Source organism: Prinia subflava, chromosome 19, assembly GCF_021018805.1.
Source record: "Prinia subflava isolate CZ2003 ecotype Zambia chromosome 19, Cam_Psub_1.2, whole genome shotgun sequence".
NCBI lineage: Eukaryota > Metazoa > Chordata > Aves > Passeriformes > Cisticolidae > Prinia > Prinia subflava.
Window position 1 is genome coordinate 9,667,218 of NC_086265.1, and position 14,970 is coordinate 9,682,187.

General features: G+C 63.1%; 4 protein-coding genes and 1 long non-coding RNA gene across 8 annotated transcripts in view; 2 read left to right on the forward strand and 3 right to left on the reverse strand.

Annotated features, from left to right (window-relative positions):
• TPCN1 (two pore segment channel 1) overlaps positions 1 to 1,841 on the reverse strand; it is a 41,099-nt gene extending 39,258 nt beyond the window's left edge. For 2 of the 4 annotated variants that reach the window (XM_063416155.1, XM_063416151.1), the window contains exons 1-2: positions 1,757 to 1,841; positions 857 to 1,462 (exon numbers count right to left, since the gene is read on the reverse strand). In XM_063416155.1, coding sequence (XP_063272225.1) covers positions 857 to 968 — 112 coding nt within the window. In that variant the 5' untranslated portion in view covers positions 969 to 1,462; positions 1,757 to 1,841. The other 2 variants (XM_063416153.1, XM_063416152.1) reach the window with 2 other exon arrangements.
• A 376-nt stretch (positions 1,842 to 2,217) lies between these two features.
• Positions 2,218 to 2,800, forward strand: LOC134560304 (uncharacterized). The gene is made up of 2 exons (XR_010082709.1): positions 2,218 to 2,486; positions 2,575 to 2,800. It is a non-coding gene; the product is annotated as an uncharacterized LOC134560304 (long non-coding RNA).
• Positions 2,801 to 2,829: 29 nt separating this feature from the next.
• Positions 2,830 to 6,306, reverse strand: RITA1 (RBPJ interacting and tubulin associated 1). The gene is made up of 3 exons (XM_063416160.1): positions 5,982 to 6,306; positions 4,914 to 5,778; positions 2,830 to 4,508 (listed from the first exon to the last, which is right to left on the reverse strand). Exons 1-2 carry the CDS (start codon positions 6,233 to 6,235, stop codon positions 5,244 to 5,246), a joined length of 789 nt encoding a protein of 262 aa, XP_063272230.1. The 5' UTR covers positions 6,236 to 6,306; the 3' UTR covers positions 2,830 to 4,508; positions 4,914 to 5,243.
• On the forward strand, positions 6,186 to 12,152 carry DDX54 (DEAD-box helicase 54). Its single transcript, XM_063416150.1, has 20 exons — positions 6,186 to 6,307; positions 6,770 to 6,905; positions 6,992 to 7,062; positions 7,139 to 7,324; positions 7,412 to 7,461; positions 7,570 to 7,611; positions 7,837 to 7,932; positions 8,043 to 8,164; positions 8,316 to 8,377; positions 8,503 to 8,634; positions 8,883 to 9,093; positions 9,352 to 9,486; positions 9,716 to 9,937; positions 10,027 to 10,100; positions 10,196 to 10,393; positions 10,936 to 11,084; positions 11,160 to 11,273; positions 11,359 to 11,463; positions 11,645 to 11,748; positions 11,834 to 12,152. The coding sequence occupies exons 1-20, from the start codon at positions 6,266 to 6,268 to the stop codon at positions 12,055 to 12,057; spliced, it is 2,475 nt and encodes an 824-aa protein (XP_063272220.1). The 5' UTR covers positions 6,186 to 6,265; the 3' UTR covers positions 12,058 to 12,152.
• A 52-nt stretch (positions 12,153 to 12,204) lies between these two features.
• On the reverse strand, positions 12,205 to 14,708 carry CFAP73 (cilia and flagella associated protein 73). Its single transcript, XM_063416159.1, has 7 exons — positions 14,553 to 14,708; positions 13,925 to 14,060; positions 13,681 to 13,785; positions 13,413 to 13,613; positions 13,090 to 13,311; positions 12,686 to 12,844; positions 12,205 to 12,590 (listed from the first exon to the last, which is right to left on the reverse strand). The coding sequence occupies exons 1-7, from the start codon at positions 14,609 to 14,611 to the stop codon at positions 12,495 to 12,497; spliced, it is 978 nt and encodes a 325-aa protein (XP_063272229.1). The 5' UTR covers positions 14,612 to 14,708; the 3' UTR covers positions 12,205 to 12,494.
• Between the last annotated feature and the right edge of the window lie 262 nt (positions 14,709 to 14,970).

Here is a 14,970-nt window from a genome sequence, read left to right on the forward strand (position 1 = left end):
AAGAACGAGAAAATTAAGGGAACCCATTTTATCACAAGAGGAATCAAATCTCAGAGGCAGTATGGCACAGAGGTATAATGTGGAAAAAAAGGGATGCCTGGCCAGGAAATCATGCATTTGTTCTAAATGTTCAGCCTGTGGCAGCAACAGGATCACAAGACCTGTGTGTGTGCACCTGCAACTGGAAGTTAAAACTGCACAGATATATCCAGCAAAGTGTAACACCGACCAGAAACTCTCTGAACACGCTCAGACACATCTGCTGGCCACATCCAACCTGCTGCAGGGCGAGGGCTTCAATGAAGACACACAGAGGAGAAAAGCAAAGCTGCAGAGGGATGGTGCCCGTTGTCTGCCCCCTCCCAGTGCTCACAGGCTGGCTGTGCCCCGCCAAACAGCCGGGGCCAACACGAATATATTGTCTAAAAGTACTCCAGGTTCTTTGATAAGATCACAATAAAGACGTGGAAGGGATTTATCAGCGCTTCCCTTCCTGGAAAGGTCAGAATGTAAACCAGAAACAGACCAGACAAGCCTCACAAAGCGCAGGTGTTTGCGGTGCTAGGAAACACCACACGAGAGAACTGCAGGGGACAAGGGAAGGACACGGGACAACGGGCAGGAAAGGGCTTAAGGCCACAGGGGACCGCAAAATCGCGTGTTGGAAACAGCACTGGTGGGAGCTGTGCGGCCCCGCGGGGCCACACGGGCTGTGAGCAACAAGCAGCACAACCAGCGACCCCCGGACCTGCTCCGACCGGGCAGCCCCGGGGCCGGGACACCCCGGAGCCCCAGCGGGAACAGCGGGCACCCCGAGGGGACGAGCACGGGGCACGCAGGGACAAAGGGCTCTTACTTTCGTTAGGCAGCTCCTCGCGGTCCAGCTCGTCCAGAGGGGCTGAGGCGCTGCTCCCGCTGTCGTCCAGGGTGAGGATGAGGGGAACATCATCGTCCATGCTCACCGCCATCCCGGCCCTTCCGCGGCTGCTTTCCAGAACGCCTTTCGCAGTTCCACCGGGGACACGCGGGTGTCAGAACCCCTCCGCGGGCAGCCGTGCCCCGGGGCTGTCTGCCGGGCACAGGGACACGGCACTGCGCGCACCCATCTCCGCACACGCCGCTCCGAACCGGGCTGCTCGCTCCCCAGAGGCGCCGGTGCCAAAGCTCAGCTCACGACGCGGGGCCGGGGCTGCCTATCGCGGCACGGCTCGCAGCACACACACCGACCCTCGGCAAGCTCCTGAGCCCGCGGCACCGGGACACGCACCCGGGCCCGGCATGGCGCTACGAGGCGCGGTCACTCATGGCTCTGTCCCCCGCCGTGCCCGAGCGCCCGCACGGGAAGCGAAGGCGGCAGCGCCGGAGGCCGCCCGCAGTCCGCGCACATGAAGTTCCCGGAGGGTTTTTGTTGGTTTTTTTTCTTTTTTTTTAACTGCGCGATGCCACAAGGTCACGGATTTCTCTAAAAGGTGATGGAAAAGGAAAATGAAGCAGGCCCGGGACAGCGCCACGGGGACAATTCACAGCCGCTGTCCCTGTCCGGGGAGAGGGACACCGGCACGGCGCTGTCACCGCGCCGGGGAGGCCCGGCCCGGCGCCCTCCCCGCGCCCTCCTCCCAGCCCTGGGTGAACCTGCTCCTCACCAGCCCCCCGTGCCCGCGGCCCCGGGACTCTCGGGACTCTCCAGACCCTCCCGGGACCGCCCGGCCCGTCCGGGACCCCCCGCACCCCCCGGCCCGTCCCGGCCCCGCCGAACCGGCGCCCGCAGCGACGCGGCTCCTCCGCGCCCCGCCCCTCGCCTCCCATTGGCTGCTACAGCTCTGGTCACGCCCAAAAGGGCGGAGCATCCCAGCTCCCGCCAATCCGCGCGCTGCGCCTGCCCCCCGCCCCGCCAGAGGATCGGCGTTATCCCCGCCTCCCCACCACCCCTCGCCTCGCCATTGGGTAGAAGCGCTGTCCCTCTAGACAGTCGGGGGTGCTGATTGGTACGAGGTGGCGGGGGTGGGCCCCAGGAGTAAAGAGCGAGCTGCCATTGGCTGCGCCGAAGCCCCGCCCCCGGGTCAGGGAGGAGAGGAGCGGTCACCGAGCAACGGCGGAACGCGGGCGGGAGCGGATCGGGGAGCCTGACGGGACCAGGCCCGGGGAGCCTGAGGGGACCAGGCCCGGGGAGCCTGAGGGGACCAGGCCCGGGGAGCCTGAGGGGACCAGGCCCGGGAACCCTGAGGGGACCAGGCCCGGGAACCCCGAGCGGACCAGGCCCGGGAACCCCGAGCGGACCAGGCCCAGGGACCCTGAGGGGACCAGGCCCGGGGACCCTGAGGGGACCAGGCCCGGGACCCCGAGCCGCTCCCGGGCGGGGACACCCACTTTTCCCCGCTCCGCATGGGGACGTCCCTGTTCACATGCCCCGCTGGCGGTAGGAATGAGTCGGGTCCCGAGCGCAGTGGGTGCTGTGAGGGGTGTCCAGGAGCACCGGCCCTCAAAAGGTCCTGCAGGACACGAAGCCTGTAAAGGTCAGGCCCCTGCCAGCAACGCTGGTTTTCTGGTTTTTGGAGTGTACCCGTTCTATCCCAGTGCTCTGCTGATGTCAGTGGAAAGCAGCCCTGCAGCAACACAACTTCAACCCCCGAGTAAGCAATAGGGAGTCAGGGTGGAGTCCAGGGTGGAGAGAGAGATTTATCATTGCTGAGCAGGCAGAAAAATGAGAGCAGCAGCAGGGAGGATCCCAGCTTGAGGCCTCTGTATGAACAACTCAGGCCTGAGCTGAGCACCAGTGACACTGGACAGGCTGGATCTGGAGGCAGGAAACAACTGAACATTTCCCCCACCTCATTTTATTCAGATTTAATGTGGGTTTTTTTCCATGAGAGCACCAGTTCCAGCAGTAACAGAGCAGCTTTTGCTCTCATGCTGGGCTGCACAGCTCTGGCAGAACAAGAAGACATGGCAACAGTAAAGCACCAATGTGAGGGAGAACCATGGAACAAAATGCAAACAACCCATTTTATACTTAACCAACATTGTCCTCATGTGTAAAAGCAAGGAAGTGCCACTTCTGACCTCCTGGAAGCCCTTGGTGGCAACCTGGGCCAGTGTGGGACAGGAAAGTGGCTGATGAGATGGGCTCTAGTTTCCTCCTCTGATTCCTTGGACCCTGAGCACAGCAGTGCGGGTAAAGTGGCCAATCCTGGCCACACAGGCCACTGTTAACTTGATTTCCAGATAAAATCTCTCCTTATTTTAAGATACTTCCTCTTTCAAGGACTCCAGCTGTCCAGGATTGCGCTGGTTCAGTTCTGTGCTGCTCAGATTCCAGGGCAGCTCCCCCAGTTCGCTGGCAACTCTGCCTCGCTGGATCTGCCTCACCCAGCTGCTGCTGGGGAACAGCGTTCCTGCTTCTGTGGCAATCTCAACCCTCTTGTCTCCATCTAGTGTCCAAATCACGTCTGGATTCTCTCCCAGCCCAGTGAGACCCGCAGCCTTCACAGCCTGCAGTCACTGTGCCCATGTCCCAAACACAGCTGTGAGGCTGGGATTGACACCAGCACTCCCAACAATTCCTCTGAGAAGGCCACAATTGTTTCATGTCCCTCCAATTTTACCCCAGGTTGAGAAGATCTGCTGGATTGCCTCAATGGGAAGCACAGGGAGAGATCTGAGAGCTTGGAGCTAATCACAGGGACCCTCACTCACCTTCTCAGGTTTTAGTAACATCAGGTTATTCTTGCCTCCTGTCAGGCCAAGAAATGAGCAGAAATTCCACTCAGAGCAGGCTCCTGGCTGGCTCCAGCTCCACGTGCTGGAGTGGGTCAAGGCCCGATCCTGCTGCTGCTCAAGATGCAATAAAATCATTTCTGGAGGCAGAATGATGCTCTTAACCTGGCTTGGTGTGTCCCTTGGGTGAATTTGAGTGTTTCCCTCAGCATGGGAGTTACCAAACTCCCAGAACCTCACCGCAGCCTCCCTCGCCAGGGAGCAGTGACTGCACACCCCAGGTCACCCACCCCATGTCCTTTACCCACCTCCATACAGACAGAGCTGCTCTTTCCCACCTCAGCAAAGGAAGTGGAGGAGTTCTGGTGCTGCCCAGATCACTCAGCAGCATCCCACAGATCTCACATTTGTCTCAGAGCACTTATTTGGTGACACCGTGGCACTGCTGTGAGCACCTCACAACCCTCAGCACCAGCTGCACAACTATGGATCTACTCAGCACCTCCTCAGCACCACAAGCTGCCAAAATCCCCACGCAGATCCTTCTCTGCCACAAACCCCATCCAGGCTGGGACCATCCCATTGCCAGCAGGACGCAGGGCAATGCTTTCCTCACCTCTGTGCTCGTCCTCCCTTGTCCTGCTTTGTCAGAGGTGTCCATAAGGCGCTGGTGACACAAAGCAAGGACAGCAGGGAGACACCAAGGCACATCCTGTGCACAGAGGCAGAGGGAATGGAGCTCCTTTCCTGGAGAAGGGAACCTTTTGGGGGGCCTCAGAGCAGCCTCTCAACACCTGCAAAGAGGAGGCAGTAGTGAGGGCTGGGCCAAGGTTTGTGCTCAGGCACAGAATGAGAGAGCAGACACAAAATCAAAGTAGAAGGGCTCTGACTGGATAAAGGGAGAATTTTCACCCTGAGGACAGTGGAGCAGTGGGAAGGAGGCCAGAGGGGCTGTGCAGCCTCTGTTCCTAGGGGTTTCCACCACCTGTCTGGACCTGCCTTGAGCAGGTCAGACTGGGGATGTCCTGCATTCCTGCAGGCACAGGTGGGATGGGGCAGGACTCCTCTCACCACACATGGTCAGCAGAGGTCCCTGTCAGGGCCCTCAGGCCTCAACTGCCCCAGCCAGACTCACCTGGGACCCCACCCCAGCAGCACCCCTGTTCTGGGAGCTCCATGGAGCTGCACTGTCCATGTACCTGTGCCTGGGCGGGCCCTGGACTGCACTGGGGGCACTCCTGTCTCCTGCTGCTCCAACTTCCCGGCAGGATTTCCCAGACAGCAGGAACATCACGGGAAGCAGCTGTCCCCACCAAGGCTATCCCGCTCTGCTGCCGCAGGGTTGTGCCCTGAACAAGGTCACTGCTCCCAGCACTGTGGTCACCTTTGGCTCCCGGCTTGTCCTCCAGCATGGAACAGCCCCATCCTTCATCTCCAGCCACAGAAAAGCTGAGGATCCTCGTGGGCTTGGCCACAGGGAGGCCTCAGGGGCACTAAGGCTGTATGTACATCCAGAGGGACGCTTGGCATCACTTCCAGGGGGGTCTGGCTTTGCAGCCACCTGCGGCCTTGGCATTCCTGAGCACAGGAGATCCGGACACGCTGTTGGACCGACCCCTCACCAGAGGGCCCTGGCGGCCAGCAGGGGTTGTTGGAGGGCTCTGGTTCTTCCACCTTTCTGTGCCAAGGTTGGAAGACAGGTGAATCCTGTCCGGGGGGGTGCTCAGCCGGCTGACAGACTGGGAACGTCCTCTGCCGGGAGCACCCCAGCCTGTGGAGCAGGCATCGCTCCTGGGATGCTTCCAGCCACACACCTTCTCCTGGTGGCCGGGCTTAGATGCGGCCGGAGGCGCGGAGGCCGGTGGGTGGACGGCTCGCAGGGGAGTCCCCCTGCAGTGTGGGGAAAGGCCAGGCTGGCTTTGGGGGGCAGGCGGGGGGCTCCAGAGCAGCGAATGGAGCTTGGCTACATCCTCCTTCCTCATCCGCGGAGCTGCCCAGGCAGGACCCTGGGGCTTGGCACCAAACAGGGACTCGTCACAGAAGGACGGAGCGTGGCTTCGGGACCTGGGAGGGCGACAAGCGGAGAAACTCGTGTTGGTTACAGCGGGGGAAATCAGAGCGGGAGTGACCGAGAGCCGGCGGGGCAGCCGAGCCCGGGCTGGGGGAGCCGAGGGGCTCCGTGGGGCGCCCCGGGGACACCGACGCGGAGCGAGCCCCGAAACCCGGGGCAGCGGAGATCCGCGGGAGCGCCCTGAGCCCCCGCTCACCTGCACTGACTGCCGGGCCGGGAGCCGCCGGCGGAGGGAGCCGCGGGAGCCGCCCAGGGCGGCGGGAAGGCGGGCGGCGGCGGGCGGGCCCCCGCGGGGCGGCCGAACAGCGACTCGTCCACGAAGGACGCCCGCACCCGGCGGCGGCCCCGCGGAGGGCGGGCGGCAGCCGAGCCGCCGTCCGGGGCCGGCCCCGCCGCCCGCATAGCCGCGGCCCCGGGGCGGGCACGGGCCGGGCCCGGCCCCTTCCGCATCCGCCACGTGGTTCCGCCGCCGGCACCGACATGGCGCCGCTGCGCGCCCGCCGCCAGCCCCGCGGAGCGCCGGTACCGGGACGGGGCGGGAGCGGGGGCAGGAGCGGGAGCGGGGCGGGCGCGGGGCCGGCCCGGGGCGGGCCCGGCCCGAGCGAGGCGTGTCCCTGCACCCCGTGCCCCGTACTGGGGTCCCGGTCTCCATGTGCCTTAGTGCCATATCCTTAGTGCCAATGTCCCCAGTGCCCGTGTTCCTGGTACACGTGTCCCCACTACCAGTGTCCCCAGTACCAATGCCTCAGTACCAGTGTCCCAGTGCCAGTGTCCCCAGTACCAGTGTCCCAGTGCCAGTGTCCCCAGTACCCGTGTCCCCAGTACCAGTGTCTCAGTACCCGTGTCTCAGTGCCAGTGTCCCAGTGCCAATGTCCCCAGTACCCACCGTCACCAGCACTGGTGGCCCTGCCTGCCATGGCAGCAGTGCAGAGCTGCAGTGAGCCTGACACCCATCACCACAGCCATGTCCCCCACTGTCCCCAGGTCCCTGTGACCCCGCTGCCCGCCTTCCCTACCGCTGCCGAGGAGGACGATGGTGCCGATGCTGAGCTGGACACTCAGGCCATGGTGCGGGCCCAGAACCAGAAGAAGAAGAAATCTGGGGGCTTCCAGTCCATGGGTGCGTGTGAGGCATGGGACAACTGTCCCTGGGACTGAGACTGTCCCCTCCTGCCCATGCCCCCATACTTACCCCTGTTCCCCTAGGCCTCAGCTACCCTGTCTTCAAGGGCATCATGAAGAAGGGCTACAAGGTGCCCACGCCCATCCAGAGGAAGGTGAGCATGGGGAGCGGTGGGTGCCTGCCCCAGGGGGTGGCAGCAGGACGGTGCCAGTGACGGTGGTGTCCCACAGACCATCCCTGCCATCCTGCGTGGCCGGGATGTGGTGGCGATGGCGCGGACGGGCAGCGGGAAGACGGCGTGTTTCCTCATCCCCATGTTCGAGCGGCTGAAGGCGCCCAGCCAGGCCGGGGCACGCGCCCTCATCCTCTCGCCCACCCGGGAGCTGGCCCTGCAGACCCTCAAGTTCACCAAGGAGGTACAGGGGGCGTGGGGTGAGTGGGAATAACGGGGGCAATGGGCTTGGGCTTACGTCCCACCAATTTGTTTCTTCCTCACCCTGCAGCTGGGCAAGTTCACCGGCTTGAAGACAGCCCTGATCCTGGGAGGAGACAAGTAAGCTGTCCCCATGTCCCCTCCAATCCCTGCTTCCCTGAGCCTCCCCAAAACCTGGTGAGGGGCTGAGCTGCCCGGTGCCACCCCGATCTCTCCCCTCTCTCACAGGATGGAGGACCAGTTTGCTGCCCTGCATGAGAACCCTGACATGTGAGTGGGGCACAGGGAGGGGGCCCAGTGGGGAAATGGCCATCAGACATCTGGGGACATCACTGGTGTTTAGTGCCTGATGGGCATTCCTGGTATTCCCTTGGAGCAACGTCCTGTGGGACAACAGGGTCTCTATTGTGTCGTCTTTGGGTTGGATTTGGGTGGATGGTGTGGGGACACCCTCTCCCCCTCGGCCTGGTCCTGTCACCACCTCTGTCCCCACAGAATCATCGCCACCCCTGGGCGCCTGGTGCATGTGGCAGTGGAGATGAAGCTGAAGCTGCACACCGTGGAGTACGTGGTGTTCGATGAGGCCGACAGGTCAGTGGGGCATGGGGACGTCCCCAGGGCTGGCAGTGTCCCCACGTGGGCAAGAGGCCCCAGGAGTGGCAGGGAGGGGCCTGCCATGTCCCTTACCCCCTCCCCTGCAGGCTCTTTGAGATGGGCTTTGCTGAGCAGCTCCAGGAGATCATCGCCCGCCTCCCAGACGGCCACCAGACCGTGCTGTTCTCCGCCACGCTGCCCAAGCTGCTGGTCGAGTTCGCCCGGGCGGGTGAGGAGCCGGGGATGGGTGGCTCTGGGGACAGGGACACAGTGCAGGCCAAGCCCAGCACTGGGAAAACCAAGTTGGATTAATGCTGGGCCAGGTGGGTGTCCCCAGCAGCACATCCCGTGTGTGACCCATGTGCTGTGTGTCACCACAGGCCTCACTGAGCCGATGCTGATCCGCCTGGATGTGGAGTCCAAGCTGAGTGAGCAGCTCAAGGTGAGATCATCTGGGGAAGTTCAAGATGGGCTTTGTGCCCCTACCCCCTGCAAGCCACCTGCTCCTGAGGAGGGGTCAAAGGTGGCAGTGGTGGCACAGGGCTGAGCGCTGCCCTCGTGCTGCAGCTGGTGTTCTTCCACGTGCGTGGGGATGACAAACCGGCTGTGCTGCTGCACCTGCTCCGCAGCGTGGTGAAGCCCCAGGACCAGACAGTCGTCTTCGTGGCCACCAAGCACCACACGGAGTATCTGAGGGAGGTAAGTGGCATTTGGGGATGCCCGTGTGGGGTCTGCAGCTATGGCAGGTCCCTGCTGGAATCTCTCCCTCTGTTCACTGGAATGAAGGAGAAATTTGAGATATGTGATCATGGAGGTGCTGCATCCATTCACTGTCAGAGAGAGGAGGGAGCACAGTGGGATTTGGAGGTCCTGGTGGCCACTCTGGAGTCTCTGGCCCTGTCTTTCTGCTGAGGGTACATCTATCCAATCTCTTTCCTCCTTCCCAGCTGCTGACGGCACAGGGCATCCGCTGCACACACATCTACAGCTCCCTGGACCAGACTGCCCGCAAGATCAACATCGCCAAGTTCTCCCAGGGCAAGTGCCCGGTGCTGCTGGTCACCGACGTGGCTGCCCGGGGGCTGGACATCCCCATGCTGGACAATGTCATCAACTTCAGCTTCCCCGCCAAGGGCAAACTCTTCCTGCATCGTGTCGGTGGGTGCCAGTGCCCTCCCTGTGTTGGGATACTGAGGGACAGACTGGGGACAAAGCAGTGTCAGTGTCCCTGATGTCCCAGCTGCTCTTGGGGGCAGGACTGGTACCTTGCCTGTAGGGGCTTCCCCTTGCCACTTCCACAGCCACCCAGAGCCCCTTGCTAGCCATAGTAAATGTTATGTGTGTAGGCTGCCAGGGACACCAGGGAGTCCCTTGCCTGGCCAGGTGTGGTTTCCCATTCTCCTCTTGCCCTTGCAGGCCGTGTGGCCCGAGCTGGCCGGAGTGGCACTGCCTACTCGCTGGTGGCTCCTGACGAGATGCCCTACGTGTTCGACCTGCACCTCTTCCTGGGACGCCCGCTCGTCCTCGCCGGAGCCCAGGAGATGCCTGCTGGTGAGGGGTGGCTGTGTGGCCACCGGGGTGTTATCCTTGGCCAGTTTGTGGTCTTGTGGCAGGCCCTCACTGTGGGGTGATAGGGAAAATGGGGTGTTGGGGGCTGTGATACACCCTGTGTGTGGGGAACGCTGATTGAACAGTGCCGAGCTCCCTGGCGCTGTCAGCTGTGCTCTGATAAATCCAGGGTGGGTGCTGGGGAGGTGACACGGTGTCCCCTGGGCTGCAGATGCTGGCGGGGTCCTGGGCCGTGTCCCCCAGAGCCTGGTGGATGACGAGGAGTGCCTGCTGCTGACGGACCACGAGGGCTCTCTGGAGCTGCGCAGCCTCCGCCGCGTGGCGGACAACGCCCACAAGCAGTACCTGCGCTCCCGGCCCGGCCCCTCGCCTGAGTCCATCAAGAGGGCCAAGGACCTGGATGTGTCCCAGCTGGGCATGCACCCCCTCTTCAGTGAGTGCTGAGGGGATGCTGAGGGAGGAGACCCCATTACCCTCCCCAGGAAACTGGTGTGTGCCCCTCTCCCTGCCTGCCTTCCCCAGGAGCTCGCTTCGAAGACACCGAGCTGCAGAGGCTGAAGTTGGTGGATAGCATCAAAACCTACAAGTCCAAAGCAGTGAGTTGACACTTGGGATGGGATTGGGATGGGATGGGATTGGGATGGGATGCCCACGTGGCTCACTGGGAATCATGCTCCTGCCCTGGGGACAGACCATCTTTGAGATCAACGCCACCTCCCGGACGCCGGCCAGCACCGTGATGCGATCGAAGCGGCGCCACGACCGTGCCCTGATCGAGAAGTTCCAGCGTGGGCAGCAGGAGAAGCGGGCAGCAGCACTTAAAGGGCAGGGGCTGTGCCCAGCCCCTCCCGAGCCCCAGGATGGGGAAGGAGAACAGGAGGACCTCCAGGTAATGGGGTCATGGATGCAGGAACTGCTGCAGAGCTGCCTTGGCCCAGTACTGGCAGCACCAGGGCTCCGAGATTGTGCTGGGGCTTGGGAGCTGGTGCAGAGACTTAGGGGAATGTTGGGGGAACGTGGCTCCCAAACCCCTCTGTGGGCCTGATATTTCTGGGTCTGAGAGCTTATAGCCTGCCAGCAGCTGCTAACTTTTTCCCAAGGGAAAATTTCTCAACAAAGATTCAACAAAGATTCAAAACAGTCTTGGCAAACAACTATCTTTTCTCAAAACAGCCTTTCTTCAGGTGATGTTTTACCTTTCTAGTTCTCAAAAAAACCCCATTTTAGCTGTTTTTCTAGTTTAACTAATGGAATTAGAGAACTGTTGTTCCTATTCACCAATCATGTTAAGTCTGTATGGGAGCACCTTATAAAAAGTAGTAAGAATTAGACAGTAAAGCTATTTCTGTGCTCTTTGCCTTCTGAAATATTTGGAGTCGCTTATCATTGTCTCGTGTCCTACAATGACACTCCCCCACTGTCCCCATCCAGGACGTGTTCTCCAATGTGGGGAGCCGGAAGCGAAAACGAGGCAGAGGAGGAGAAGAAGATGGTCCCAGGAAAAAGCCACAGCAGCCGGCACAGCAGGATGAGGACTTCTACATCCCATACCGGCCCAAGGACTTTGAGAGCGAGCGGGGGTGAGTCTGGGGGGGCTCCTGCTGCTGTCCCATCCCAGCCTGTATGGGGGCTGCTCTCATCTCCCCCCTTTGCAGGCTGAGCGTGGGCGGCGAGGGCAGCGCCTTCGAGCAGCAGGCGGCCGGGGCCGTGCTGGATCTCATGGGTGACGAGAACCACAACCTCAACAAGAGCAAGCAGCTGCTCAAGTGGTGAGTGGGGTTTGCCCATGGGCTGGGGGGAGAATCAGGGCTGGGGTGGCACTGCTCGGTCCCATCACCCTTGTGTCTCTCGCAGGGACCGCAAGAAGAAGCGGTTTGTGGGGCAGACGGGCCAGGAGGACAAGAAGAAGGTGCGGACAGAGAGCGGGCGCTACATCAGCAGCTCCTACAAGAACAATCTGTATCCTGCCATGGGCACTGCTGCCTGCCTGGGCTGGGCGCTGCAGGAGCAGGGCTGGACCCACGTGCCAGGGCTCCATCCCCTGCCGGGGAAGCAGCCACGGGAGGGAGCACAGTCACACAACCTCAGCACAGGGTCAAGTGAGGAGTAGCCACATGTTCCCTTAACCCACCCATCCCAGCTATGAGAAGTGGAAGCAGAAGTACAAGGTTGACGAGCGGGATGAGGATGAGGAAGGGCCACGCAGCAGGGAGCAGTTCAGAGGGAAGCACAGACGTGGGCACGGTGAGTACCTGAAGGAGCAGCAGAGCCCTGCATTGTTCCCCTGAGCTCTGAGCCCTGTGCTGAGCGCAGCCGTGTCCCACTGCAGGGCCCGCGCAGCCCCCGGCGCAGGGCAGGGTGCGCTCGGAGCTGAGGAACAAGCAGCAGATCCTGAAGCAGCGCAAGAAGGCGGCCAAGCAGCGCTTCCTGCAGAGCGGGGGCCTGAAACGCCTCAAGGCGCGGAACCGGCAGCGGGTGCAGCAGCTGCGGCAGATGGCCTTCGGGCGCCGCACCGGCACTGCCAAGAAGGGCAAGCTCAGGAAGAGGATGTAGGGGACACGTCCCCTGCGCCTGGGCTGGGAGCTGGGGAAGGGGACAGTAAATATTGGCTGGTTTTGAATCCCAGCTCCTCTTTGTTCTTTCTCCAAGCATCGTGCCTGGGGTAATTCTTTCCCTAGAGACACAAGAACAAGCAGGTGCTGTGGCTGCACTGCTGGATGTATTTTGATGTGAAACACCTTCAGAGATGCCAACAGCACCTCCCTCCTCCTCCTCCCCCTGCCTGGCGTGCTCTGTGCAGGAGGGAACCTCGGGAGTGCCTTGGCCCTGCCTGCGTGTACTGCCACCCAGTGTGCCTGTGCCACTGCCATCTATGTTGCCTCTTGACACGGGGTTTCCAGACTTGCAAGGAATTATGTCCATCCCCAGGGGTCGTGTGGCTCCCTGGCAGCCTCTTCCCAGCCCCAGGAGCAGGCAAGTGTCCCCAGGCGCTATTCCTGGTCCTGAAGCATCCTGACACGCTTGTGGTGCTGTGGGTGTGCATCAGTGGCACAGATGTCAGCCAGGCCCTGCATGCAGAGCAGCACCTGTGAAGATGGAAGCTTGATGCCACAGCCATCCAGGGATGGAAATGTCCCTGTGTGCCCAAGCCCCACTGCCCCGGGGAGAGGGTTCTGCTGACCATGTCCAGCTGGGCCTTTGTGTCCTCCTGGGCTCTGTCCATGGGGATCCTGAGCTGTGCAGTGGTTTGCTGGAAGAGGTTCAGCACAGCCAGCTTGATCTGCCCCAGCAGCAGGGTCTTCTGGCTGGCTGTGCTCTGCATGTGGGTCCAGCAGGACTCCTGGGGGACAGAATGAGCCCCTGGCCACTGCCCTGAGTCCTTCTGCACCCCCCAGGCCAGGCCAGGGGGACCCAGGAGTCCTGACTGTGTATCCTCCCCGTGCAGAGCTGCTGTTTTTTGGGCATGAGGGGATTCTCAGCTCAGCCACTCCACCACGTTGGGCATCTCCCTTGTGCAGCACACCTGGGGTCTGCACTGCTGCCCCTCTGCCTGGGGAGTGCTTGGGCACCCCACATCCCCCTTACCCACTGGAGCACATCTTGGCGGGCAGCCTCCAGGCGTGTGTGGAGCCGGGCCAACTCCTCCCTGGTGCCCAGGAGCTGGGTGCTGATGTCCTGACGGTACCGCTGGAGCTGTGCCCTGTCCTGGGCCAGCAGCTCCTGCCCAGCTTCTGCCTCCCGTGCCAGGGCTGCCCTCACCCCCTCCAGCAGCCCGAAATGCACCAGCATGGCCGGCACGTCCTGGAACTGGGCGGTGGGAGGCGGCTGAGAGGCCGCAGGGCTGGAGGGATGACCCCTCCGAGGGGCTTGGCGACACGCAGGGTGGCACCGCAGGACCCCACGCTCACCTGCCCCATCCTGGCCAGCGCGTCCCGCAGGTAGTCCCCGAAGGGCCGGAGGCTCCGCAGGCGCCGGGCCAGGCGCTCCCTGTGCCGCAGCAGCTGCTCCAGCTCCCTCTGCAGCCGGGCGGCCTCCGCCCGCTCCGCCGCCGCCCGAGCCTGCTCCTCGCCCGCCCGGCGCAGCGCCCGCTCCCGCCTGGCCGCCACCGCCTGCGCCGCGGGCACGGGGTCAGCGCCCGCCCTCCGGCCGGCCCGGCCCCGGCCCCCAGCCCGGCACCTTGAGGAAGGACTCGAATCTGTGCACGGCGTGGCGGTGCTGCTCTTGCCTCCGAGCCAGCTGCTGCCGGCGCTGCGCCAGGCGCTGCATCCGCTGCTGGAACTCCTGTGGGGATGCAGGGTGCCGAGAGCGCCGGCCCGCGCTTGTGCAGCCCGGGGTGCCAGGCCGTGGACAGCTGGGGACACGCCTGCCAGCCGCCTTGTCCCCGGGGAGGGGACGCTCGGGGGGCTGCGGCCGCCCTCACCTGCCGCTGGTTCTGCAGCTCCCGGTCCACCTCCGCCACCTCCCGCCTCTTCAGGAGCACACGAGTGGACGGCAGCAGCGTGGGGGCGTCCCGCGCTGGCACCGTCCTGCCGCGGGCTGCCTGCAGCTCGGCTGGGCTGCGGAGGGAAAGCCTGGGCAGGGCATCTGCCACGGCGGCACGGGCACGGCTCCCACGGGCCACCGCTGCCCCGGGGCTCGGCACGGGGAGCCTGGCCCGCTCCTCCACACAGGGCTAGCCCTGCCTGTAGTCATATTCGTGCCCACCCTCCTTCCTGGCCATCCCTCCCACTTCAGCCTCCCCCACTTGGAGACCCCCAGCACCAGTGCTGTTCCCCAGGGAAGGAAAAACAAGTCACAGCACAATCTCAGCTTTCTTGTTAGAGCCCGGGGAATCCCCCTGCCTCCCCCCCAGCCCACGGCTGCAGCGTCCTCTGCTCCCTGGGAGCCTCCGCTGGGGACACAGCGCCCACCCAGTGACAGCCATCCTGGCAGTGGCACCCGGAGACGGGAACACCAGCCGAGACCACGCAGGAGCACGCAGGACATGCTGGCCTGGCTGCCAACCCTTTGGTCACTTGCCAGGGGGAGGGCAGAGGGTTCTCACTCACAGCAGCCGCAGCTTGTCCCGGAAAGCCACTCGCAACCGCTCCTCCAGCTCCGAGTCCATCCCGGCCCGCGCCTCCTCCACGCTCAGGGCCTGCGGAGGAGCTGGGACCGGGACAGCCGAGGTGGTGGCAGCACAACACAGTTGCCAGGGGCAGCCAGAGGCTCCCGCAGCTCCCTGGGATTTTCCTGGCTTGGCTCCCAGTGCCGCTGCGAGGGCACGGGGCTGGGCACAGGGAATGCACCTAGGCTGGGAGGCTCCCACTGTCAGCCCTCAAACCATCCCACCCTGCCACCCACACGCCGCTCCCTCCAGCCCTCAAACCCCGCTCCAGCCCCTCAGAATCCTCCATGGCCCTTCAGAGACCACCGTGCACAGCTGGAGCCCAACCATCAGCCCCCCTGTCCCCCTCAGCCTGCTCC